This window comes from Salvelinus sp. IW2-2015, linkage group LG17 (assembly GCF_002910315.2).
Source record: "Salvelinus sp. IW2-2015 linkage group LG17, ASM291031v2, whole genome shotgun sequence".
NCBI lineage: Eukaryota > Metazoa > Chordata > Actinopteri > Salmoniformes > Salmonidae > Salvelinus > Salvelinus sp. IW2-2015.
Genome location: NC_036857.1, coordinates 37,585,660 through 37,612,463, shown reverse-complemented (window position 1 = coordinate 37,612,463; position 26,804 = coordinate 37,585,660). Strand labels below are relative to the sequence as shown.

General features: G+C 43.4%; 1 protein-coding gene across 1 annotated transcript; it reads left to right on the top strand.

Annotated features, from left to right (window-relative positions):
- The first annotated feature begins 547 nt into the window (after positions 1-547).
- LOC111976283 (vesicular glutamate transporter 1) lies at positions 548-26,526 on the top strand. Its single transcript, XM_024005075.2, has 13 exons — positions 548-1,031; positions 11,582-11,834; positions 12,503-12,621; positions 12,720-12,834; positions 13,209-13,296; positions 13,611-13,697; positions 17,685-17,827; positions 22,106-22,255; positions 22,910-23,042; positions 24,464-24,574; positions 24,895-25,022; positions 25,387-25,456; positions 25,840-26,526. Exons 1-13 carry the CDS (start codon positions 970-972, stop codon positions 26,127-26,129), a joined length of 1,749 nt encoding a protein of 582 aa, XP_023860843.1. The 5' UTR covers positions 548-969; the 3' UTR covers positions 26,130-26,526.
- Positions 26,527-26,804: the final 278 nt, after the last annotated feature.

Sequence of the window (26,804 nt, the reverse complement as noted above, 5' to 3'; positions counted from 1 at the left end):
CTGTGGTTTTTGGAAATTCAAAAATTCGACAACTGAACTTTTTTTGGTCTGCAGTACTATGGTAGATGAGTAGCCTACTGTAGATCACATGCCATGTCATATTCAGGCCAGTAGGTGCTAGAACACGGTGCTACTGGTGATACAGTGGGAGGATTTAATGATTAATTTATGAATAAGAATCTCATCAATAAAAACAAAATAGCCTGAAATAGTAGCCARTAGTAGTCGTAATGTGGCGGGATCAGAGCACATCCATGTTTGTGGGTGTACAGTTATTATGGTGAGCTTTAACTAAAGATATTGGTTATACTTCCAAYCACATCCCCAATCTCTGGGGACCACTCTGGCCCTAAATGACCCGTTTCTCCAGTACATGTTTGTCAGAATAGACTAATCTAATGTCCTTCATTCAGTGGTTGTGTGGTACAAGAATAGCCAKGCTACTTAACACACCGGGCTGCAGGAAAGGAAGTGACACCATACCTCGCTACACAATCGGGCAGATTAGCGTTGGGGGCAGTAATCTGGTTTCAGCACCATGGATAGCGACACTCGCAGCCAGACAGCGGTCGACCGTTCATTCGAGATACACATTTGGATTTGTTTTCAAATTTATTTTTAACTTGCTTAAAACACTCCTAAAACAACGTAGGCTATTGTTTAATCTCAATTTTGTCAAATGTGAGCATGGGAAGTGTTAGTGCTTTTTTTCTTGAATATTTACTTGCGGCTCACTTTGATTTGATTTAGACTAGAATAATCAGAGGTCATAGGAGGGTGTGGATGTCTGTGTGCATAACTCTGTGCGTAAAAACGGTGTGGACCAGCTGGTTGAGAAAGGAAAGCGAGGTTTAATGGTGTGTGAGTGAAAGGTTAAGGGCGGAGGGAGAAGGTGATAGGGAAGAGAGCTACGCGCTCAAGCGGGAGTGCGCGCGGGAAGCAAATCGGTCGGAGTTTGGAACCGGGAGGATGGAGATCCGACCAGATAGGTTTAAGATCGTCGCGGGCAAGACCCTTGGAAAATTACACAAGTAAGTTAAAACAACAGCTTCATAGCTTACATTTTCTGTACGGTGTATTTGTTAAAGTTGTGTAGCCTAAACTATACCTTGTTCGCGTAGCGCACGCAATCCAGATCAAGGTATTTTGTTTGTTACAGTATTAGGCTACCTACCTACTTGTCATCCCGGCACTAAATGTATAAAAGTTTAAACAAATATATAGGCCTATTCAATATTAGCCTAGGGCTATTTATGTTTATACGATATAAAGTAGGCTCCGACTTTTATCCGAACTTTTGTTTAAAAAACGAACGGATAGGCCTTGACACTAGACAAATTTGTCTACCTAAAATCCACATGCCCAAAACCCTGGATTACAACGGGGTTTGATGATCTGACGAAACATCWGTTTTATCAATAGAACAGTCAATTTAGTAAAACCGTCGTTATAATATCTTACTTCAAATAAGACACGGAATATATAGGCTACAGTTCTTTAAATGCATGTTCAGAAATTCCTTTGTATCCCAGTGAATGTGTGATGTTTTTTTTTTACATTTAGGCTGCTTTAATTAAATTGWATGGTAAATTGCAATTGTAAAGGAGTGGGTGTGTTATGGTTGTTTTGATTTGAAAATATTTGATTTCCACTGTAGCGTGTGCTCCTGTGTCATGGATACCTAGATTAACTTCATTCAGGCCCTATAAATTGACGTATAGGCCCACCTCGGAATGCTGTCCTCATCCTTTCTTTACCAGAGAACTTGTAGCCTAACTGAAATGATTTCCTGAAGGCGTAGAGTGAATGAATGTTTTTTTGTGGAGAAAATGTGGACATCAAAACTGTCCTTTTGTTCTCTATAGGCAGTGATGCGGTGAAGACTATTTTCTATTTGTTATGACTCTATTTGTTATGAAAAACATTTTTTTTTTGCTTTGGAAATAAAATGGGGCCCGTCTACCATTTTTCATTGTCAATTTATTATTATAACACCTGAACATTGCATTTCTTAGCGATGCTACGATGAGTTTACAGCATCCGTTAATTACAAAGGTAAGCCACACTAAATGGTGTACGAATAATTTATAATCAGGCCATAATTAATGTATATTAAAATGTTGATAAAGGGGAAAAGACTCATTCWGTTGCAAATATACCTACAGGAAAAATGTGTCTAAAACGTGACATTGCTCTACATGTTTAAAAAATGAGGTGGCATCAAAATGTGTATAGCCAAGAGAAGTATCTCTGTCTGATGTTCATGCTTGGTTCATATTTTACCTAGCCTACAGTAAAATAATTATTGGGCGGGGGGATAACTACATGATAACAACTCGCTGAGCTGATCTTTGTGCCCGGGGTTAGTAGGCTATGCGTTTTAGTTGAACATTCTTTTGCATAAAAAAAAAAAACGTGTCCAGGCCAGCTGGTCAACTAAATGTCGGCACTTTGTAAAAGCAGTGAAAGTTAGATCAGCATCTCATTTGCCTAATGGGATACAGTGTGTGGCCACTTGAGAGAGCAAGTGTTGGCTATTCTGCTCAAGAAATGTGGAAGACATTTATACTTTAATAAGGGAACATAACGTTTCTTTGGTGCGGCCACGATTGCAAAAAATGGGTGATTCATCTACAGAAACATTGATGGATATCGGAGCGCAAATAGTTCGCGATCTCCTTTCTCTCGGGATTTGAAGAAGCGTCTGAACACATAAATCCTCTCCCGAAATAGCCCTCTCCCCCTCCAAGCTGTCGGCCCACGTAAATCCCCATACACCTCTCTCTTTCTCGCTCTCTCGCTCGCTCTGTAGGTAGCCTACCTCTCCAGGTTCGCCCCGTCTACGGTTTAATAACTCGTCATCGTCTGCTCCCCTCCCCCAAAGCCAGGGATTACTGTACCTACCTGCCCTACGCGATAGTTACCAAACCTTCACTTCCTTATCACATGCGTGCGCTGAGGTGTCCCCCAGTGCGTAATATGCTGTCTTGGTTTGTAGCTGCTGTTAGGACCCTATGTTGTGTGAATTTTTGTGACATTTAGCCTTATATGACATAAATAGTTAGGCCCATTTTTCTTCGTATAGGTTTGGAACTCTCTTATAGGKCTATTCATTTATTTACCGCCAGGTGATGGCAGCAGGCAGGACACAATTCCTTCCCACGAAAACAGGCTGAAATTTCAGGGCTTTTTTTTAACCCCAATTTCGATCTTGTCTCATCGCTGCAACTCCCCAAAGGGCTCGGGAGGCGAAGGTCGAGTCATGCGTCCTCCGAAACAAGACCCGCCAAACTGCGCTTCTTAATACCCGCTCGCTTAACCCGGAAGCCAGCCGCACCAACGTGTCGGAGAAAACACGCTCAACTGATGACTGAGGTCAGCCTGCAGGCATCTCGCCCGCCACTAGGAGACGCTAGAGCGCGATGAGCCAAGTTAAGTGAAATGAGCCCACTAGCCAAACCCTTCCCTAACCCGGAAGTCGCTGGGCCAATTGTGCGCCACCCTATGGAGCTCCCGATCACGGCCGGTTGTGATACAACCTGGGAACGAACCAGGGTCTGTAGTGACTCCTTTAGCACTGGGGTGCAGTGCCTTAGAACACTGACACTCGGGAGCCCTTTCAGGCTGTCTTTTCAAAGAGCTCTTAAACTAAAAAGGTATTATCATTTTCACAATTTTACACWATTATTCCAACCTTATAGTGTGGAAATATACTCTCACCGGMCAGTTTATTAGGTACACCACCCTGTTCACAGATGGATTACACCTACAAACAGAGATTCACATGGCCGTGGCTTGCTATTTAAGACAGGTATCTCGACATTCAGTCACTCTTCGATTGAATGTTAGAATGGGCAAAACAAGTGACCTAAGCGACTTTGAGCAGGGTACGATCGTCAGTGCTAGGCACGCCGGATCCACTATTTCMAAAACTGCCGCCCTTCTGGCCTTTTCTTGCACAACAGTCAAATCAAATTGTATTTGTCACACTAGGGTGCGACAAACAAAAAGCATAGTCAGCGGCAGTCCAGTGGGYGAAAACAGCTCGTTGATGAAAAAGGTTGAAGGAGAATGTCAAGAATCGTGCCGGCTAACAAGCGGCCMACAAACGTAAATAACGGCGCAGTACAACATTTCGCAACGCACAACTCGTCGATCCTTGTCACGGATGGCTATTGCAGCAGACGATCACACCGGGCTCAACTCTTTTCAGCTAAAACCAAGAAGAAGCGGTGGGCCCGCGATCACCAACACTGGACAGTTTACTTGAGTGGCCTGCGCAGTCCCCAGACCTCWACCTAATAGTGCATCTTTGGGATGAGAAGGAACGAGCTGTTGATAGCATAAGTGCACTGCCGTCCAATCTGCAGCGACTGCGTGTTAGTCGCGTCAGCACGGACCGACATCACTTTGTAGAATGCCTCGAAGAAGTCAGGCTTTTCTGGAGACAAAAGGGGTTCTGATCTGGTATTAGATGGGTGTGCCTAATAAACTGTCCAGTGAGTGTATAAAACACAGGGAATCAAATTTTTGACTGTACTGGGCCTTTTAATATGCTACTCTTCCTTAACTTCTTTGATATCTGTCAGATGAATAACCAACTCTGACACTTGTCGTTCAATGATTAATAACTTATTGCTGTGAAGATTGTGCTCGGGCCCTCATAACTAACAATAACAAATAAATGTAAACATGTTATAAACAGTTGCATAATTACTTATCCTTAACTGCAATCAGATTTTTCAGATACTCTGGAAAGGCATTGGGTTGACATTGTCGCTAAAACAGGGAGTAGATATTTCGATCCAGCTGTTTGGTCGTTGAGGTCGTAACAAAAACAAATTTAGCTGAATGCAATTCATATTCTTATGGCTGGGTCCCTTGCCCACATRATAAAACTGGAGAAATTCACCACACGTGAACTTGTCTGCGGTATAGTGTCTTATTTACACATGTAGCCACTGTTTTTGATGCATTTAAAATGTATTATTATAATTTGGGGGTGCTTATATTTGTCCTATTTCACACGTGTACAAGTGGTTTAATATGCATGTTTGAATTGGAAATGTTTTTAAATTTTTTATATTGATTTATTTTCATATCCCAACTCCCCACTCTCCAAGGGTGTTTCATGGGGTCACGGCTAGGTTCTGAAATGATCAACGGTGACCCTGGAGCAATTAGGGTTAMGTGCCTTGCTCAAGGGCACATCGGCAGACTTGTCACCTTGTCAGCTCAGGGATTCAAACTAGTGACCTTTTGGTTACTGGCCTAATGTTCTAACCGCTAGSCTACCTGCCGCCATCATATTCATAATGACATGTCATGACATTTCAACAAAACATCAGTCACCAGTCTAAATYTAGAGCTTTTTGTAATCCAAGTACAACATTTATTAATGTTTCTAAAGCTCATTTTGGTCCAGTCCAGTGTGGATTGTTTAGAGAATTTGGCGTTTGGTTATTGTATTATTCAAGAGAGTTCCAGTACCCTTAGCTGACTTATCACTCTGTGTTGAAAGGTTGTCCTATGGCAGCCATTTATCATTTTTCTCAACTATTCCGTTGTGTGTTGAGTAGTCTGCAACCTCCATCTCTTTATTCTGATGAGACCTAAGTTATGTAGTTGTTCAAGACGGTCTGTGCCAAAAGTATCATATTCAGGTGGTATAATACCCAAACTAGATTGCTTCCCAGATCCAGTCCTATTCCTCATGTACAATGTATTCTTCAATCAATAATCTTCACCTGTTGATTGAACTGTGAACTGCACTGCTGAACCGTTCTCACACCTATGTCCTTGACGAATGAATTAAGAGATTATGATGGAGTGAGAACCCACTATACTCATTTGACAAGCCAATGAGCAAGGATTAAGGGTCACTGACCTCTGTTTAATTTGCCACACTGTAATATGTCTTGTGCAGACAGACTTCCAAATTCACGACACAAGTATGTGTCACTCTGTCTGTTTGTGTGATGTTACTTCAAGTGAAAAACGAGGGGTTGGTAAAGCGCTAAGGATTAAAAGGGATATACATCTCAGGGTCAGACGAAGCCAGTCGAAAGTTGAGACACGGAGGAAAAAGAACAAGAGTTCAAACTCTAAGACAGAGAACAAAATACATAGAAAACATTTCAAAGTATCTGCTGCAATGATATCAAGTGAATACTGGCGTATTTTCTATTTCATTTCCATGCGACAGTTGGCTCCTCGCCCTTTTTCGGCTGTTTGCAAGGCGWTGGGCGTTGAGCACGTTTCACCTTCAACACATTTCATAAACACCTGACAGATATCAAAAGGACATCGTGTCGCCAGTACAGATGTGCACCTCTACATGCCACCCCGTTTCAACAAAGATATTTCTCAGGACGCAGAAAGGGGGACTGGTGTTTAAAGAACGGTGGTGCAAGACGGGTGTGGCGATGTGAGAGGAGAGGGAATTGACGATGAAAGGGCAGGGACTGAGATGAAACTCGAAAGAGGAACGAGGGACAGGAAGAATAGAGGGAAAGAGAGGCGCACAAATACAGAAATAGTACGAAGCGGTATTAATAATTCATCGTGAGCGAAAGTCATTAATACTTAATGTCGGAGAATGCTGGAGCCATTGCTTGTGTGAACTGTTTTTGGTATGGGCATCGTAGTGGCGCCCATTTTGTGGAGGTTGCTTTGTCACATATTAATGGACAAAGTTTCCGGATACCACAGCAGTTTTCGACTTGCCACAATGCACAGCTTGTAAATTGTAGTTGGAAGCAAACTGTAGTTGGATGCCAAATAAGGTATACAGTTTCCTGTCAAAAGTGTAAGCGTAATTGAAATGTGTTTATTTTACAGTCTCATCAGTCTCTAGCCTCTACATAGCAAGTCACCTTGTAAAATGGCCTTGCGTGTTGATGGGGTGACAAACACCTTGTGCCAAGTAACAGTGCTGCTGTGTGGCAGATTGCTATGACATTGTGACATTGTCACCAAAGCAGTATGTAGACCAGTCATATTACCCTAGCCTGATTTACCATGGGTTTGACTGGCCCTGTCTCAGTAGATGTTGCCCTGGTACAACGCAAAACGTGTTTCTGAACTTCAGGTGAAGGTTCTAGTAGTGATATCAGAGCGTTGACCCAGTATGATAAATCATTTTTTCTTGATCTGGAGAAATGGATCAAAATGTTTCTGTACCTGCTTTCAGGGTTTATAATTGCTTAGAATCCCATCTAAGCATCACCTTTCCCTGGTTCTTGTGACACTTTTTAAAATCTTAATTAGCAGTTTCCTCATTCCACCTCATACTATATTGTTTCTGATATGTCTGTCAAATGACAATAGTTCGATTTTGGAGGGATGAAAAGGTCTGTGAGAAAAATAATTATAACACAGCACAGTGTGGTTCAAAGGAGTACCCATTTGTTACCGTTCCCAAGGACCATGCCCAACTAGCGAAAAACTATGCAAGACCAATAGTCTTATTCCTTGGACGAGAAACGGTCAACTTTGCAGTTCAAGCAATACTGTCATCAACACTGTGACTGATTGACAGTTTAGTATTCTTCCGCCTCCTACAGTCTGCTCTMAACCAATGTGAAATCGTTACTTCCAAAGCAGAGATGATATGATTGGCTCTCCTCCCCCCTAATCACTTGAGCATTAAAAAACATATGCCCAAACAGGAAATAAAGCAGGGGCATGTGAAACCTCAGTCTCCCCCACATCCCACCATATCCATTGGCCTTGCAGCAGAGGAATCAAGTATGATCTGTGAACTCAGCACAGCCTCACATTGGGGCCGAGCTGATCTCATGCTTAATGGATGATGTGCCTCAGCTGAATACATATTTGATGTTTCCTAGACTGGAGGCTGGCGCAGGTCGTTAGCATGTTTGCTCAGTGAGCTGGATAGGTCGGGAGAGAGCAGGAGAGAGCGAGGTGAAGAGATTCGGCCAGAGATGTGCCAAAGAGACAAGTGCTGTTTTCACCCTATGGTTTTAGCTCTACTGTATTGCAGYCTACCTGCCAAGGCCTGTCAGATTGGTAATGTCAGCAAAAAACCTATTCGGAAAAAATAACTCACTGCAGGCCGGGGCTTGACCAAGGTGACATTGAAGTGTACCGAGGTGGTTGGCATTTTTTTGAGAGGTTTACAGGAAGGAATGTCTGTCTTGGAAGAGTCTGTTTGGGATGTAGATGTCAAGCATAGCAATTAAAATACATTAGCAATGAATACAATCTCATGTAAGTTTAATACCATGCACAATACATAATTAATGCACGGAAGACCCACACACAAACCTTCACAATTATTGCTGACTGATGCTTACAAGAACATACACTATTGAGACACAAGTATGTGGACACTCCTTCAAATGAGTGGATTTGGCCATTTCAGCCACACCCGTTGCTGACAAACATTGGCAGTATTATAGCCCCTACTGAAGAGCTCAGTGACTTTCAATGTGGCACCATCAAAGGATTCCACCTTTCCAACAAGTCAGTTCATCAAATTTCTGCCCTGTTAGAGCTTCCCTGGTCAAATGTAAGTGCTGTTATTGTGAAGAGGAGACGTCTAGGAGCAACAACGGCTCAGCCGCGAAGTGGTAGGCTGCAGAAGCTCACAGAACTGGACCGCTGAAGCGCGTAGCACTTCAAAATCGTCTGTCCTCCGTTGCAACACTCACTACCAAGTTCCAAACTATCTCTGGAAGCAGCCGCACACAATATCACCATGCATAATGCCAAGCGTCGGCTGGAGTGGTGTGAAGCTCGCCGCCATTGGACTCTGGAGCAGTGGAAATGCATTCTCTGGAGTAATGAGTCACGCTTCATCTGGCAGTCTGACGAACAAATCTGGGTTTGGCGGATGCCAGGAGACGCTACCCCAATTCATAGTGCCAACTGTAAAGTTTGGTGGAGGAGAAAAAATGGTCTGGGTGTCACGTTCCTGACCTGTTTTCTGTTAGTTTTGTATGTGTTAGTTGGTCAGGACGTGAGTTTGGGTGGGCAGTCTATGTTTTCTGTTTCTATGTTGGTTTAAAGGGTGACCTGATATGGCTCTCAATTAGAGGCAGGTGGCTTTCATTTCCTCTGATTGAGAGCCATATTAAGGTAGGTGTTTTCACACTGTTTGTTTGTGGGTGGTTGTCTCCTGTGTCTGTGTCTATGTTGCACCATACGGGACTGTTTCGTTCRTTCGTCGTTTTATGTAGTCATTTTCCTGTTCGTTCGTTCTGCGTTACATGTAAGTCCTTACGTTCAGGTTTGTCTACTCCGTTTGTTGTTTTGTTTAGTTTTAAGTGAAGTTCGTGTTGTCGTCTTTACTTTAATAAATATCATGTCAAATCACAAGTCTGCATTTTGGTTCGATCCCTGCTCCTCCTCTTCGTATGAAGTGGAAGAGGAACGCCGTTACACTGGGGCTAGTTTCATGGTTCGGGCTAGGTCCCTTAATTYCAGTGAAGGGAAATCTTAACGCTACAGCATACAATGATATTCTGGATGATTATGTGCTTCCGACTTTGTGGCAACAGTTTGGGGAAGTCCTTTTCTCGTTTCAGCAATGCCCACATGCACAAAGCGAGGTCCATAAAGAAATGGTTTGTCGAGATTGTTGTGGAAGATCTTGACTGGCCTGGACAGAGCCCTGACCTCACCCACATCGGACAACTTTGGGATGAATTACAACAGCAACTGCGAGCCAGGCCTAATCGCCCAACATCAGTTCCCGACCTCACTAATGCTTTTGTGGCTGAATGGAAGAAAGTCTCTGCAGCATTGACAGATTTTTTCACCAAGTCTGTTCGAGGATTCAAAGAGCAACCTTTCAGTTACTAGCCCAATTCACTTATCCGCTAGGCTACCTACCGTCATTTACCAGACACTTTTATCCAAGCGACTTAGTCATGACATCATGAGCGCATATATTTAACATATGGGTGGTCCCGGGAATCAAACCCACTACTCTGGCGTTACAAGTGCCGTGCTCTACTGACTGAGCTACAAAGGACCAGTCTTTGCACCACCTTTAATGTCTGTATGTTAAAGGCGGYGTCTATATAAGTCATAAGCCAACTCTATATAAACTATATATATGCAAAAAAAGAAACGTCCTCTCACCGTCAACTGTGTTTATTTTCAGCAAACTTAACGTGTAAATATTTGTATGAACTTAAGATTCAACAACTGAGATATAAACTGAACAAGTTCCACAGACATGTGACTAACAGAAATGGARTAATGTGTCCCTGAACAAAGGGGGGGTCAAAATCAAAAGTAACAGTCAGTATCTGGTGTAGCCACCAGCTGCATTAAGTACTGCAGTGCATCTCCTCCTCATGGACTGCACCAGATTTGCCATTCTTGCTGGGAGATGTTACCCCACTCTTCCACCAAGGCACCTGCAAGTTCCCGGACATTTCTGGGAATGGCCCTAGCACCTCACCTACCAACCCAACAGGTCCCAGACGTGCTCAATGAGTTTTGAGATGCGGGCTCTTCAATGGCATGGCAGAACACTGACACCTGTCTTGCAGGAAATTCACGCACAGAACGAGCAGTATGGCTTGATGGCATTGTCATGCTGGAGGGTCATGTCAGGATGAGCCTGCAGGAAGGGTACCACATGAGGGAGGAGGATGTCTTCCCTGTAACGCACAGCGTTGAAGATTGCCTGCAATGACAACAAGCTCAGTCCGATGATGCTGTGACACACCCAGACTGTGACGGACCCTCCACCTCCAAATCGATCCCGCTCCAGAGTACAGGCCTCGGTGTAACGCTCATTCTTCGACGATAAACGCGAATCCGACCATCACCCCTGTGAAACAAAACCACGACTCGTCAGTGAAGAGGACTTTTTGCCGGTCCTGTCTGGTCCAGCGACGGTGGGTTTGTGCCCATAGGCGACGTTGTTGCCTGTGATGTCTGGTGAGGACCTGCCTTACAACAGGCCTACAAGCCCTCAGTCCAGCCTCTGTCCTCAATAGTCTGAGCACTGATGGAGAGATTGTGCGTTCCTGGTGTAACTCGGGCAGTTGTTGCCATCCTGTACCTGTCCCGCAGGTGTGATGTTCGGATGTACCGATTCTGTGCAGGTGTTGTTACATGTGGTCTGCCACTGCGAGGACAATCAGCTGTCTCCCTGTAGCACTGTCCTAGGCGTCTCACAGTACGGACATGCAATTTATTGCCCTGGCCACATCTGCAGTCCTCATGCCTCCTTGCAGCATGCCTAAAGCACGTTCACGCAGATGAGCAGGGACCCTGGGCATCTTTCTTTTGGTGTTTTTCAGAGTCAGTTGAAAGTCCTCTTTGGTGTCCTAAGTTTTCATAACTGTGACCTTAATTGCCTACCGTCTGTAAGCTGTTAGTGTCTTAAACCCCGTTCCACAGGTGCATGTTCATTAATTACTTATGGTTCATTGAACAAGCATGGGAAACAGTGTTTAAACCCTTTACAATGAAGATCTGTGAAGTTATTTGGATTTTTACGAATTATCTTTGAAAGACAGGGTCCTGAAAAGGGGACGTTCTTTTTTTGCTGATTTTATATATCATATATAATATCTCCTCTTCTTTTCATTCTCAGAATCCTAGAGAAGCGGCAGGAAAATGGCGATACAATCGAGCTCACCGATGAGGGTCAGGCAGTTATCGTGGAGGAGAAGGAGATGCCCGTGGTGGACTGCACCTGTTTCGGCCTGCCCCGACGCTACATCATCGCCATCCTCTCCGGCCTGGGCTTCTGCATCTCCTTTGGTATCCGATGCAACTTGGGCGTTGCCATCGTCAGCATGGTCAACAACCAAACCATCTACAAGGGCGACAAGCCGATTCTTGTGGTGAGTCCRAGATATTGTCTTAGAACAAAGGGTTCTAAAAGGGTTCTTTCAGGACAGGTAGGGTTCTACGTGGAATCTTTTCCATCTAAATAACTCTTTATGTCTGAAAAAAGGGTTGTTGAGGGTGCTTTGTTGAGTGAAAACATTCTACCTGAAACCGAAAAGGGTTCTCTTACAGGGACAAGCCAAAGACATCTTTATGGTTCTAGGTAGCACCTTTGTTTCCAAGAGTGATTATGTGTGACTTGTTGGTAACCAGGGAGGGGAGAATGAAWCCCTATTGTCAGTGGTGGTATGTATGCTCTCAAAGGGTCAGCRTTGGACCAATCAGGTTGCTTTGGCTTTACCTCCTTCTCCTAAATGGATAATGACCTTATTGGTTGTAATGACCAACAAACACGAGACTCATGCCTTGTTGCACTAGCTGAAAGAGGATTGTTACTGCCAGTTGAAATGTGGTGGCTATCAAAGTCCCTATGATCGCAATGAAATAGTTTKATTGTCAACTGCGGCTTTGTCTTTTATTGAATTAAGACTTTGATTCATGATTACTGTAGAAGGGTGATAGTTACTGTCACTTACTTTTTTCCCACCACCCCAGAAAATCTTTTCCTCCCCTTTTTTTGTTGCTTTGAACTCTTTTTTCGTTGTTCTCACTCTCTCCATAGAAAGCTCAGTTCAACTGGGAACCAGAAACGGTCGGAATGATCCAYGGGTCATTTTTCTGGGGATACATAGTAACCCAAATACCCGGGGGATTCATCTGTCAAAAATTTGCAGCCAACAGGTCAGCTGTTTTTACTTGTATGTAAATAATGKGCTGTGAATATTTCWATAACTATTACTGTAGGTAGATATCTGATTCTTKTCCCCTCTTTCACGCAGAGTCTTTGGTTTTGCCATAGTGGCCACCTCATGCCTGAATATGTTGATCCCATCGGCAGCGCGAACTCACATTGGATGCGTTATCCTTGTCAGGATATGTCAAGGACTCGTGGAGGTGCTTGGCTCCATCCAATGGCTTCCCCTGGCATACATCAGAGTTCACACTTGCACTATGCTGACAACTGATTGTTTTCTCTATTGTGAACTGGCCACTGCCCGGCCACGTGTCATTCTTGACGAGAATGTCTTCTTTCTAAAGTGTACAACGCATTTTACCTGAAACACCCGACGAGAGAAAGAGTTACACCAGGAAGTTATGCGATTGATTTTAGGAGATCAACTTTTCATATGAGAAAGAAAACGTTCTCGTCACGTACAGTATGACACATGGCCGGTCCACCGTAGAGAAAACAGCTGTCAGCAACCTTTCAGTACAACTGTAGATATGAAAAAGTTGTTGTTCCCCTAATGTATCTCTTTCTCTCATAGGGTGTTTCATACCCAGCATGCCACGGCATCTGGGCAAAATGGGCCCCGCCTCTTGAAAGAAGTCGATTGGCCACAACAGCCTTTTGTGGTGAGGTCATCTTTCTCTTCTGTCATCCTCTCTGACACTACAAAGGGACACAGTTTCGACTACAATTAATATTACTTATTGTGATGACGTATTTCTCCGTAATTCTTCTTGTAAAACGCATGTTTTCTACATGACTATAACCCTTTCATCATCTGCTGTGACTATTTTTTACCGTTATAATAATTAATAACCATGCTGTGATTGCTCAAGATCRTAGTTCTAGTTCCACAGCCATGTGCTTAATGCTGTTGATTTCCATATGACTGACCTTTCTGTCTCCCTCATGTTTGAGTGTGTCTGCCTCTGTATCTCAGGGTCCTATGCAGGAGCCGTGATAGCCATGCCACTGGCTGGAGTGCTAGTCCAGTACTCAGGGTGGTCGTCTGTCTTCTATGTCTACGGTTAGTGACTTCTGTTTGTCATAAATGTTCCCAACTTAAAGTGATAGTCAGGGCCGGCGTTATGGGCGGCCCTTAGGGGGCCTGGCCCGCGCTGCCGTACCTCCTTGCCCATCCAAATAACATATTGAAATATTGATCATTTATTTGACTAAGAGGCACGCCTCGACAGAAAGACGTTTCAATATCAGATAAAGCATCCGAGCGAGCGAAACAGYGCCCTTCTGTCTCAGAATGCGTAGACCATGTATCTGATTCTGTATGAACCAAGAGTATGGCATGTCATACTATTTCTGKCCAGACAGCATCAGATACATGGTCTACATATAGTAAGACAGAGGGGCGCTGTTTCGCTCACTCGGATGCTCTGTCCTGTGAGAGCGTTTCAGCAGAGCGGAAGAGGCGAAGCAAGAGGGCTCACTCTCGCCAAACTCTGTCCACAATAAGCCCAATGCGTTTTCATGGGCATAATATGCAGACCTAAGCTTGTCGCCTGCCTTCCCGGCTTGGGACAACGATTCCTATTGTTAGGGCGGAAACAAGAGCCTCTCGTCATTATATACAGATCTCTGATTTCAGACTGTGCACTGTTAAGATAATGGCTTCCCCTAAAGTACATTTATGTTTTTTGCCAAAATTATATCCTTACTACTGTCTGAATAAAAACATTAAAATACTTCACCAGAGAGCATGACTTAGCCACAGAGGATCATTAGCTTGTTTAAAAAAAATTGTTGTGGATTGTTTCAACTCACAAGTGTGTGATTGCTTATTTGGGAATCCTATGCTTATTTGGGAATCGTGCAAATTTGGGCAACGTGAATGGCAATATGTTTAGCTGATTTGAATTGCAGCTGTCAGTGAAAAGCATCTAAAATATGTGTGAAGATAATGTCTGAGTAACGTAAACTCACGTAAACTCGTACATCGCCTTGGTCCGTACAATTGCCCTTATTTTAGCGCCCCAAAAACGTAATACTTCCAGATCAACTGTAATGTCAATACCATTGTAAAGCACAATTTCTCCCCTTTCCAACAGAATCAATTACATGACCTAAACGCTGCCCGTTTCTGCATAATTCAAGCAGGCAATGAGCCCCGTCGGGTCTTTTTAAAAATGGCGGGTGGGGAAGCGAAACTAATGTGTGATAGTAAGAAGGAGAGATGTTGTGTGGGAAAATTGCTTTTTTTCACTCGATCTGTCCAACTTATCACCTTATCGCTTCTAAAATGTAAATAAAACACTATAAAGAGTTTATATAATGTATCATTACATACCTATTTGAAGGTTTGTGTCGAATTTGAATCAGGTTTTTAGGGCGGTGCTAAAGTGATCTTAGAAGTAAACAGCGGCTTTGAGAATGATGATCGCATGCAATGATGACGCAAAAAAATGACTAGGTATCCCCCCTTACCCCGTCACTGTCCATTTCTTGTTTTTAAACGATGAGAGAAGTGCTGCACCTGGTGGAGAGAGATTGTAAGACAGAAATAGTTGCTTTATGCGTGCTGTACGTTACGACATGACACGTCACGATGTAACGGAGGGTCCGTTTTTTCAACTTATCTCCAATACTATTGAGCCATTACCATGTCGATCAACGCTTGAATAAAAACCTAGTTCACACCCCCGATTTTGAAGTCAACACAGTCGCTACAGTCCCATTCGTTTAAAATGTTGCAACAAGAAGGAGGGGAGGGATGTGTGGTGAAGATATGGCATGTCTCTCTCCAGAATGCATGCACTCAGCTTTCCAGAATGCGTTCAGTGGTCTCCTGCCAATTCTTGCACATTCATTGTTTCATTATGGGAATTGTTTACCCTTTGATCGTTTTTTTSTTTAGCAATTCTCCATAACATATGTCACCAGTAGTACATGTACCATTAATCCCCCATCATTTGATTACAATAATTTCTGTTAATGCATGTATTAACTACAGTTATTTACCGTTCTCATTCTCGGAGTGGAAACGTTGTTTGCAAAGCCCACAACCTGCTACACTTGTGAGAAACAAGTTCATGTAGAAAAGTGCCCATTTGGCAATGTCTGATTTCTGATTGTCTTAACTCACCACGTCCACCACTAATARGCTAAGCTTTTCAGTAATTTTTTTCTTCACCTCACACTAAGTCAGTCTGTTTTTTTAAACATCCATTTCGAATGATTTGAAAACAATATCATGAAAATGATTCCAACACTCCCGTCCTCGATAATCACCAGGCATTGGTGTGAAAGAGCAAAATATCATGATCTGATGTGGAAACGTCATAAAAAAACAGCTGTCTGTCCCAAGCTCACTGGCGCAGGAAACTCTGAGGGCCTGGAATAGGCTAGTTGATACAATGTTGCACTTCACTAGCAATAGCTCAAGTCAAGACATATAGAAAGGGAGGCAGAGTATAGAGATTCATGTGATTGAAAGAAGCCGAATTTTCATCAGGATATTTTCGGCTGTTTTTATTTTTCGGCTTTAGGCCTATGTATTTTACTTAGTTGACGTGGAAGTTATAGGCCTACTGCTGCATTGGCCCATAGGCTATCTCTGAGTTCTATGCGCTMATTTCTTTAGCCTCCAATGCACCACGGTGTATTACTGTGTCCATATGGCAGAACAGAGGCTGGTGCTCTCGCCTTAGTTTAATTTGAACTTTTAGATTTTTATCATTTTACTTCAGTTTTTTATGACTAACCACGTGACAAGGATTTTGAGAAACAAAAACGTTATTATTGAATTTCAACTGTTCCACGAGAAGGCTCGTATAAAAAAGAATCATAACTGTCTCTCAGATCAGTAGAAATGATAAGCTTCCCCAAACTTGAAACTCACGAGCTGCCTATGGTCTTTACTCATTAAAAAAAAATTGTGAACACACAAGAGCATGCACACATAGGAGGTCCCGTGAAAAAAAACGTGCCCGCCTATGGAAATCAAAGGCCCGTCTGACGGATTCGTTCGTCTCTGGTGATAGTTCACTTTCATGCAAAGTTAGAGTTATTTTACGACTTCCCTAGGCTATTGTCGTTTATTCCAAATCTTTAAAAAATGTGTTTGCTGGTTATTTAGCAAAGTCCAGAATCACCTGGCTAGATTTTTTGGAGAATGTAGCAATGCTACCGGAAATTGATTGTATCTGTGTCACGAGAATTTTCAATCCCAATGATGATAATTAAACAATTATTCAGGCTTTGACCAATCCCCGAGGTTTGTAAGACCCTGGGTTTAATAATAATTAGGCAAAGACTCAGCTTCTGCAAAAGGTTCGTAAAGWTTATTCMGAGAACGTTTTAAATACAAAAAWTTTAAAGACATGTCATTTTATAACTCTCACCCCCACCTACTTTCCCGCACATACACACACACAAACAGTAGGTGGGCTGTATCTCTCCCYACAGTATACATTCCTCGTATATCACTACCAAGCTGGCAGTTCCATACTGTTCCCTCCCTCCCGAGATTAGAGGGACCTTGACAGTGTCTCTTTCCTGTCGTAAGTTTTTCAGAGTTCCAACCATCATGTATAGTATAGGTCATGTATAGTTTAATTGTCCTCTGTGTTTTCTTAGTCACACACACACATTTCTCTCCCTTACTTGTCTCGACCAAACCTTATTTGACTTTAGCCTATTATTAATACATTTTACATAGTCTAATAATTACGTTAGTCTAATTATTCTTATAATTGTTACATAATCTAATAATTACGTTTCAGGGTGGAATTCTTTAGTCATTACTTTAAACATATAAATTCCCTTATCAATCTGTTAGCAAAAGTGAACAATCCCTCAGTTCACTTCAAGTAGGCAAATTCTACAAAGGCTTATGAATTGGCTGTGAAACGTATGCACTGTAGCTCTGACCCTTAGTCTGTCCTTGTTTTAAAGACCTCCTTTTCCCTTTTCCTCATCTTCCATCAGTTCCCCACTTTTACACTTCCTCTATTCTTCCTATTTTCTCTCCACTCTTTTCACTCTTCCTTCCACCTCCCAGGCAGCTTTGGGATCTTCTGGTATCTCTTCTGGATCCTGGTGTCATACGAGAGTCCGGCAGCCCACCCTACCATCACAGAAGAGGAGCAGAAATACATTGAGGAGGCAATCGGAATGTCAGCCGCTAATGCCACACCTGTTACGGTTAGTCAGCAATACACCAATTCCTCTATTCACTGACTCACTTCTGAATTAACCTTCACTTCTTCTCCAGATCCACTTTTCATGGCCCCTCCTTGTCGTGTTCTGATGGTGTGATTTAGCGTTTTTGAGCCTTTGACATTTTTTTTTTTAGTTAAGTGTCTGCGTCTGAAATGGCACACTTTTCCCTATATCAAATCAAATGTTATTTGTCACATGCACCGAATACAACAGGCGCCCGTCAGGAAGTCCAGGACCGTCAGGAAGTCCAGGATCCAGTTGTAGAGGGAGGTGTTTAGACCCAGGGTCCTTAGCTTATTGATGAGCTATGGTGTTGAACGCTGAGCTGTAGTCAATGAACAGCATTCTCACATAGGTGTTCCTTTTGTCCATGTGGGAAAGGGCAGAGTGGAGACGCAATCTCAATCTCACATCTGTGGATCTGTTGGGGCGGTATGCGAATTGTAATGGGTCTCGAGTTTCCGGCCTGATGGTGTTGTGAGCCATGACCAGCCTTTTAAAGCACTTCATGACTACTGACGTTAGTGCTACGGGGCAGTAGTCATTTAGGCAGGTGACCTTTGCTTTCTTGGGCACAGGGTCTATGGTGGTMTGTTTGAAACATGTAGGTATTACAGAATCGGTCAGGGAGAGGTTGAAAATGTCAGTGTAGACACTTGCCAGTTTTTCCGCGMATGCTTTGAGTACATGTCCTGGTAATCCGTCTGGCCCTGCTATTTTGTGAATGTTGACCTGTTTAAATGTCTTGCTCACATCTGCTACGGAGAGCGTGATCACACAGTTGTCCAGAACAGCGGGTGCTCTCATGCATAGAAGGCATTTAGCTCGTCTGGTAGGCTCGCGTCACTGGGCAGCTCGCGGCTGGGGCTCCATTTCCAGTCCGTAATATTTTTCAAGCCCTGCCACATCCGACGAGCGTCGGAGCCGSTATAGTAGGATTCAGTCTTAGTCCTGTATTGACGCTTTGCCTGTTTGATGGTTCGTCTGAGGGCATAACAGGATTTTTTWAATAAGCGTCTGTGTTAGTCTCCCACTCCTTGAAAGCGGCAGCTCTAGCCTTTAGCTCAGTGTGGATATTGCCTGTAATCCATTGGTTCTGTTTGAGAAATGTACATACGGTCACTGTGGGGACRATGTCATCGATGCACTTATTGATGAAGCCAGTGWCTGAAATGATATACTCCTCAATGCCACTGGATGAATCCCGGACCATATTCCAGTCTGTTTTAGCAAAACAGTCCTGTAGCGTAGTATCAGCGTCATCTGACCACTTCCGTATTGAGCGAGTCACGGGTACTTCCTGCTTTAGTTTTTGCTTGTAAGCAGGAGTAGGATAGAATTATGGTGAGATTTGCCAAATGGAGGGTGAGGGAGAGCTTTGTATACGTCTCTGTGTGTGGAGTAACGGTGGTCTAGAGTTTTTTTCCTCTGGTTGCACATGTGACATGGTGGTAGAAATGAGGTAAAATGGATTTAAGTTTGCCTGCGTTAAAGTCCCCGGCCACTAGGAGCCCCGCTTCTGGATGAGCATTTTATTGTTTTGTTATGGCCTTATACAGCTCGTTGAGTGTGCTCTTAGTGCCAGCATCAGTTTGTGGTGCTAAATAGAATAATATAGATGATTAATCTCTTGGTAGATTGTGTGGGCTACATCTTATCATGAGGTATTCTACCTCAGGCGAGCAATACCTTGATACTTCTTTAATATTAGACATCGCGCACCAGCAGTTATTGACAAATAGACACACACAACCGCCCCTAGCGTTACCAGACGAAGCTGCTCTGTCCTGCCAATGCACGGAGAAGCCAGCTGGCTCTATATTATCTGTGTCGTCGCTCAGCCACGTCTCAGTAAAACATAAGATATTACAGTTTTTAATGTCCCGTTGGTAGGATAGTCTTAATTGTAGATCGTCCAGTTTGTTTTCCAATGATTGCACGTTGGTCAATAATACGGAAGAGGWGGTTTACCTACTCGTCGGCGAATCCTTACAAGGCACCCCGCCCTCCTCCTCCTTTTCCTCTGTCTTTTCTTCACGCTGATGACGGGGATTTGGGCCTTTTCTTGACAAAGTAGTATGTCCTTTGCGTCGGACTCATTAAAAAAAATCTTGTCCAGATATTATTTTCGGTCACAAGAGACGGTAGCAGCAACATTATGTACAAAATTAGTTACAAACAATGCGAAAAAACAAACAAAATAGCACAGTTGGTTAGGAGCCTGTAAAATGGCAGCMCAACCCAGTGACTAAAATATATTTGTCAAACACCTATTTTTCAGTGGCAATTAACGAAACTATAATTGACCAAACAGACCCAGGAAAAACTATAACTAAACAAAAAATATTTTAAATTTCAGTCGACTAAAACGTGACGAGAAAATTATCTCTGTTGACTAAAATCAGACTAGTAAGTGGACTGGACAAGAGTTTATGGAGAGATTGAGAGATTTTCATTGATAAGCCCAATTAATAATAGCTGAACAGATGCGCAGTTCTGTTCAGCGGTGGGAAGGACGCGTCATTCACAGTTTAAATCAGCTGGGGAGCTGTGGGGGAGCAAGCGATGAGGATCAGACAGGGAGACAGGCTCCGCCTCCGCCTCTGATTATACACATTGGTTGCGGCTCCATAGCTATCTAGTCGCCATCAGCCTTCTAGTTAGCTACTCTTTGCCTGGGCTAGGCGTGCCGCTAGCGCCCCACCTCGACAACATCCGGTGGAATTGCACAGCACGAAATTCAAAATACAAAATTCAGGAATATCAAAGAACTTTTTGAGTTAATGGGAATCCAGTGACTMAGAATTGAATGCTTGGACCAGGACTCGAGCACTGGGACTCGGACTTCAGCCATAGGGASTCGTGACTCGACCCTAGACGCGACCATTGGACTCGAGCACAGGGGACTTTGGTCTCGATTTGGACTTGAGATTTAAGTCAGATCACTGGGTGAAACGGTCATTAGCTCCTGTTCAAAGTCATTAGACCCCGTTCTACTTTTGGACACCAATGTGGCTGCGGCGTCTGTAAAACTTTAATAACAATGACAGAGTGACAGAGGTGAACCCATACTACTTTGCGGCACCATCTGGTGGTGTGCTTCTATCTCTCTCTCAGCTCTCTCGTCTCTCTGTCCTCTCTGTGTTCTTGTCTCTGTGTCTGTGTCTCTTCTCAGTCTCTGTCTGTGTCTCCAGTCTCCTGTCTGTGTCTCTCAGTCTCTGTCTGTGTCCTGTCTGTGTCTTCTCTGTCTGTGTCTCTCAGTCTCTGTCTGTGTGTCTATGTCTGTGTCTCTCAGTCTCTGTCTCTGTTGTCTCTCAGTCCTGTCTGTGTCTCTCTGTCTCTGTCTGTGTCTCTTTCTCTCTCAGTCTCTGTCTGTGTCTCTCTGTCTCTGTCTCTCAGCTTGCTGTGTCTCTCAGTCTCTGTCTGTGGTCTCTCAGTCTCTGTCCTGTGTCTGTGTCTCTCAGTTCTGTCTGTGTTCTCAGTCTCTGTCTGTGTCTCGTGTCTCTAGTCTCTGTCTGTGTCTCGTGTCTCTCAGTCTCTGTCTCTCAGTCTCTGTCTGTGTCTCAGTCTCTGTCTGTGTCTCAGTCTGTGTCTCAGTCTGTGTCTCTCTCTGTCTCTCTATCTCTGTCTCTCTGCCTCTCTCTCTCTGTCTCTCTGCCTCTCTCTGTCTCTGTCTCTCTGCCTCTCTCTGTCTCTGTCTCTCTCTCTCTGCCTCTCTCTCTCTCTCTGCCTCTCTCAGCTTGTTTGTTTTGTGTAGTATCTATGTAGGCTGAATTTGGAATTTACATGGCCAGATAATTCTTATATATATTTGTCATATTTCTGCTTTTGGGAAGAGAATAGGATGTTACTGTATGTTTACTATAGGTTAATGAGGCAATACAAATGCGATGTGACCAAAATGAAAGGGCATTTAGTTGACTAAAACGGCCCACTGTTTTCGTAATTTTTTACAATAACTAGACTACAATAATGACAAAAGTGTGACTAAAACATAATGATATTTTAGTCCAAATGACTAAGTCTAGACTAAATCAACAACAACAAAAGTGCCCAAATGAACACGGCTCTGGCCAAAAGCAGTGTCTTTCAGAGCACACAATAGAATCATGACAACATGATCAACCCAGGTCTCAACGTGGTGGTTGTTACAAAAGCTCTAAATCGGTGTCATTTTTCAACAAATCTATTCAGTAGGTTTTTGGTTTTATTTTACTGTGAACATTTGCCTGCAACCTAACACTGGATGTTTTCCTCTAGAAATGGAACACGCCTTGGAGAGCCTTCTTCACTTCGATGCCRGTCTACGCCATCATTGTGGCCAATTTCTGTAGAAGCTGGACCTTCTACTTGCTCCTCATCAGCCAACCTGCGTACTTTGAGGAAGTGTTTGGGTTTGAGATCAGCAAGGTGTCTAAGACAAGGAATATCCATGTAGAGCTGGCCTAGAGCCACACTCAGAAAAAAGGGTTCCAAAACGGTTCTTCTGCTGTYCCCATAGGAGAACCATTTTTGGTTCCAGGTAGAACCTTTTATGGTTCTACTTGGAGCCAAAAAGGGTTATTTAAAGGGTTCTCCTATGGGGACAGCCGAAGAACCCTTTTAGGTTCTAGATGGCACCTTTTTTGCTAAGAGTGTAGTGCTGTACTAGTACAGGTTTATCTTACTGTTTATCTTATCCGGCGTGTTTATCCCGGTGCCTTTGTGTGATCCGGGTTGTTCATCCCGGTTGTGTGATCCCGTGTGTCGTTGTATCCTGGTGTTGATCCCGTGTTGTGTATCCCGTGTTTGAGTCCTGTTGTTGATCCCGTGGTGATCCCGTGGTTGTGTGATCCCGTGGTTGTGTGATCCCGGGGTTGTGTGATCCCGTGGTTGTGTGATCCCGGGGTTGTGTGATCCCGGGGTACACAAATTTTATTTTAATCTTTTCTTTTGAGGACTTCTAACAAGCAGAGTTATGCTACTCTAAATCTTGTCTTATTTGTCGTACATTACTCAAAAAATCTTCCCTCTCCTTTTTCCAAACCTCTGCTCACCTATCCACCCCTCCACCCCTCATCCCAGGTGGGCTTGGTGTCGGCGCTCCCCCATCTAGTGATGACCATCATCGTGCCGATCGGGGGCCAGCTGGCTGACTACCTGCGCACAAACAAAATCATGAGCACCACCAATGTCAGGAAGATGATGAACTGTGGAGGTAAGCGAGGAGGGTGAAAAGAGGAGGAAGGAAAGAGGAGGACGGAATTAAAAATATATATATATATTTGACCTTAACTAGGCAAGTCAGTTAAGAACAAATTCTTATTTAGAATGACGGCCTAGGAACAGCGGGTTAACTGCCTTGTTCAGGGGGAGAGCGGGAGCAGGCGGAAGGGCAAGAGGTGTCATTGATTTAGAGATTTGCTATCAAGTGTTTGTATCCATGAATCATAAAAGATTATTGGTTGATTTGTATCAAATCAAATCACATTTTTATGGACGCATACACATACGCATACAGACGTAATTGCAGGTGTAGCGAAATGCTTGTGTTCCTAGCTCCAACAGTGCAGTAATATCTAACAATACACAACAGTACACACAAATCRAAAAGTAAAATAATGGAATTAAGAAATATTAGGACAAGCAATGTCAGAGTCCGGAGAGTGTGAGTGTGTGTGTGTGTGTATTATGGGATGTATAGACATTATGGACAGAATGTGGATAGAATATGTAGTATATCTGTAGAATAAGTAGGATATAATAGTATATGTACAGCAATAGTTGAATAGGAAGCTATTGACTAGAATACAGTATTATACATACGAAACGAGTAAAACAGTATGTACACATTATTAAAGTGACCAGTTTTCCATGTCCATGTACATAGGGCAGCAGCTTCTAAGGTGCAGGGTTGAGTAACTGGGTGGTAGCCGGCTAGTGACAGTGACTAAGTTCAGGGCAGGGTACTGGGTGGAGTCCGGCTAGTGATGGCTATTTAACAGTCTGATGGCCTTGAGATGGAAGCTGTTTTTCAGTCTCTCAGTCCCAACTTTGATGCACCTGTACTGAGCAGTCAGCTTTGCCAGTTTTGTCATATATGCCCTCTACTTTTACACGAGCAAAACTACAACTACAAGGAGAAATAGCAGGTTAAAAAAAAGTTGAACTAAAAGATTCAGGAAAGACATTGACCGGGAAAATACAACACCTTGTTTTGTGGTAACCACGGAGTCCGTGAGAAAAGTATCACTGCATAAGGCAAATGATGACTCACCGTAACGCAGCATTGCTTGCCACTGTAGACTATTTTTGAACTGCAGAGAAATCGATAGAGGAGTGAGGGGAATGAGAAGCGTATGTATACATTTTTATATCTCACTGTGTGAAGCTGCACCATGTAGAGCCACAGTTAGGTTACACTTTCCTCAATACCCTTTAACTAGAAGGAAACAACGAAAATAACTTCGCAAAGAAAAACATTCTCTATCCCTCTCGAGTTTCACCACTTTATTGTTGTGCTGTTTTATCCGCAACACAAATCAATCCCCATTCATTTACCTGTGCATTCAAAGGATGCTCATTTGATTCTTGACTTCCTCCGTATATGTTTATGGGTCTTTTATTTCCTTGTGATAGGTTTCGGAATGGAAGCCACCTTACTGCTAGTGGTCGGGTTCTCGCATACGAAAGTTGTGGCCATCACTTTTCTGGTTTTGGCTGTGGGCTTCAGTGGGTTCGCTATTTCAGGTGAGACTTGGGTTGTCGTCTTTTATATCCCTCATACCTCTGCTCTTCTCTGCTCGAGACACATTTTTTGGCATTCTCGCACAACAGTCGAAAAATTGTTCGCTGCAGCACCTCACGGAAACGAATAAGCTCTGTCAGCAGAACAACTAACCCCGATCTGTCCGTAGAGAATTGCATAATCTCTCAAGCTCAGTTATTTCGGGGATCGTCCCTTTCTGGCATAGAGTTTGGCTACTAATATATCATATTCTTGGAAAAATTGATCGTCTGTGTAGTTTACAACAACAGCACGGTGACCTTTCTCTCTGTTTCCCCATTAGGCTTCAATGTGAACCACCTGGACATTGCTCCCCGCTATGCCAGTATCCTCATGGGCATCTCCAACGGTGTGGGCACTTTGTCTGGCATGGTGTGCCCGCTCATTGTTGGCGCCATGACCAAACATAAGGTACAAAATGACTCTGCTTCGACACAATATAATACACTGCCTACTGCATTCATTACTGACTACTACACATCATACGAATCATTGTCTATCATAACACAGCAAGACACTCATGGAGGAGTAAGAGACAGATTCTTACTCAATATTCATCCTTTCAGACTTTTTTTCTTTCATCACTTGTTTTAATCGATTTTTCTCACCCCATTCGTTCTCTTTTTTACTTTCTCGCTCTCTCTCCCTCCCTCCCTCCCTCTCTCTCTCTCCCTCCCTCCCTCTCTCTCTCTCTCTCTCTCTCTCTCTCTCACACACGGACACACACTCTCTAACAATAACTCTCCTCTTTATCTTTCTCCCTCTCTCGCCTTAGACGCGGGAAGAGTGGCAGTACGTGTTTCTCATTGCTGCACTTGTTCATTACGGCGGTGTTATATTCTATGGTGTGTATTCTCTCTCAATCCCCCCCCCATCCCTCTCTTCGCACATCCTAATGAAGCTGTATAATGATGCTCAGTTTCACAACAATTGTTTGCCATTTTCTCTTGAATTGACCCTGAAGKAAATCAACGGGTTTAATTTGTATCAAACTCATTTCATGCCAAACAAGCTAGATCCTTCATTGAAAATCAAACATGTATTCTCATATCGCTATTCCCTTTTGCACTATTGCATTGCCTTTTGTAATAATATCCAGATATGATCAATTTTGGTCCTACATTCCATATGTTAATGCAACCCTTTAGTGTAGAACTAAATCATCTAGATCCAAGTCAAGTAAGTACAGCTTTGGGCAGAATGTTTTTGTTTGTCTTTTGTATTCCAGGACTTTTTGCCTCCGGAGAAAAGCAGTGGTGGGCAGAGCCCGAGCAACTTAGCGATGACAAGTGTGGAATTCTGGATGAGGATGAGCTGGCCAACGAGACGGAGGAGTTGTACCGTACCAGCGGAGGAGGGGGCTACGGAGCAACGAGCCAAGCCCCGGATCCCAATGGAGGAGGAGGAGGAGGTGCAGGAACCTGGGTTTCAGACTGGGACAAGACTGAAGAGCTAGTACAACCACCAGGAACCAATAGTTACCTACATGGAGGAGAGAACGACAGGGAGCTAACATAGAGGGTGGGGTAGCAGACAGAAAGAGTACGTAAAAGAGTGAAAAGTTTCCTTGTGGCACAGGATCTTGGAAAGGGGTGGATTGGGTAGATGGGATGAGGGCAAGGAGCGGAAGAGGGGGAGGAGGAAGAAAAGCCAGCATGACCATAGTATTATTTATGGGGAACTGAAAATKATTGTACAAAAGTGGAAAGAGGATGAGCCATAGCTGTACTAAGCGTGTGTATGTGAGTGTGTTTTTGCATTTGTGTACCGTGTGTGAGACATTCTCACTAAGAGTATTTTAGGGCACCAAAGCTTCTTTGTCGATACTGGTACACCTCTTATTGAAGAGGGATATTTTTAGGCCTAGTTTGGTTGCTTTCATTAACAGTGTGTTTATTATAACCCACCATATGGGTTGTCAGTTTGGTTCTATTCCATAATGAGGATGAGCCTGATTTTTGTCACCATGTTTGTCACACGACTACCTGTAGATCTACAACTGAATGCCATACACTATATCACAATCTGGTGGCTAACATCAACATGCTAATTCAATCCATGATAATGTTCACACTTTTAAGACAAAGCATCTTACTTGTGCCAATAAGTAGTATTGGTTTGCTTCATCTGGAGAGATGCAGTCTAAAAAAWTCCAAAGTTATTGACTTACGGCATTGTGACTACCAGTTTATC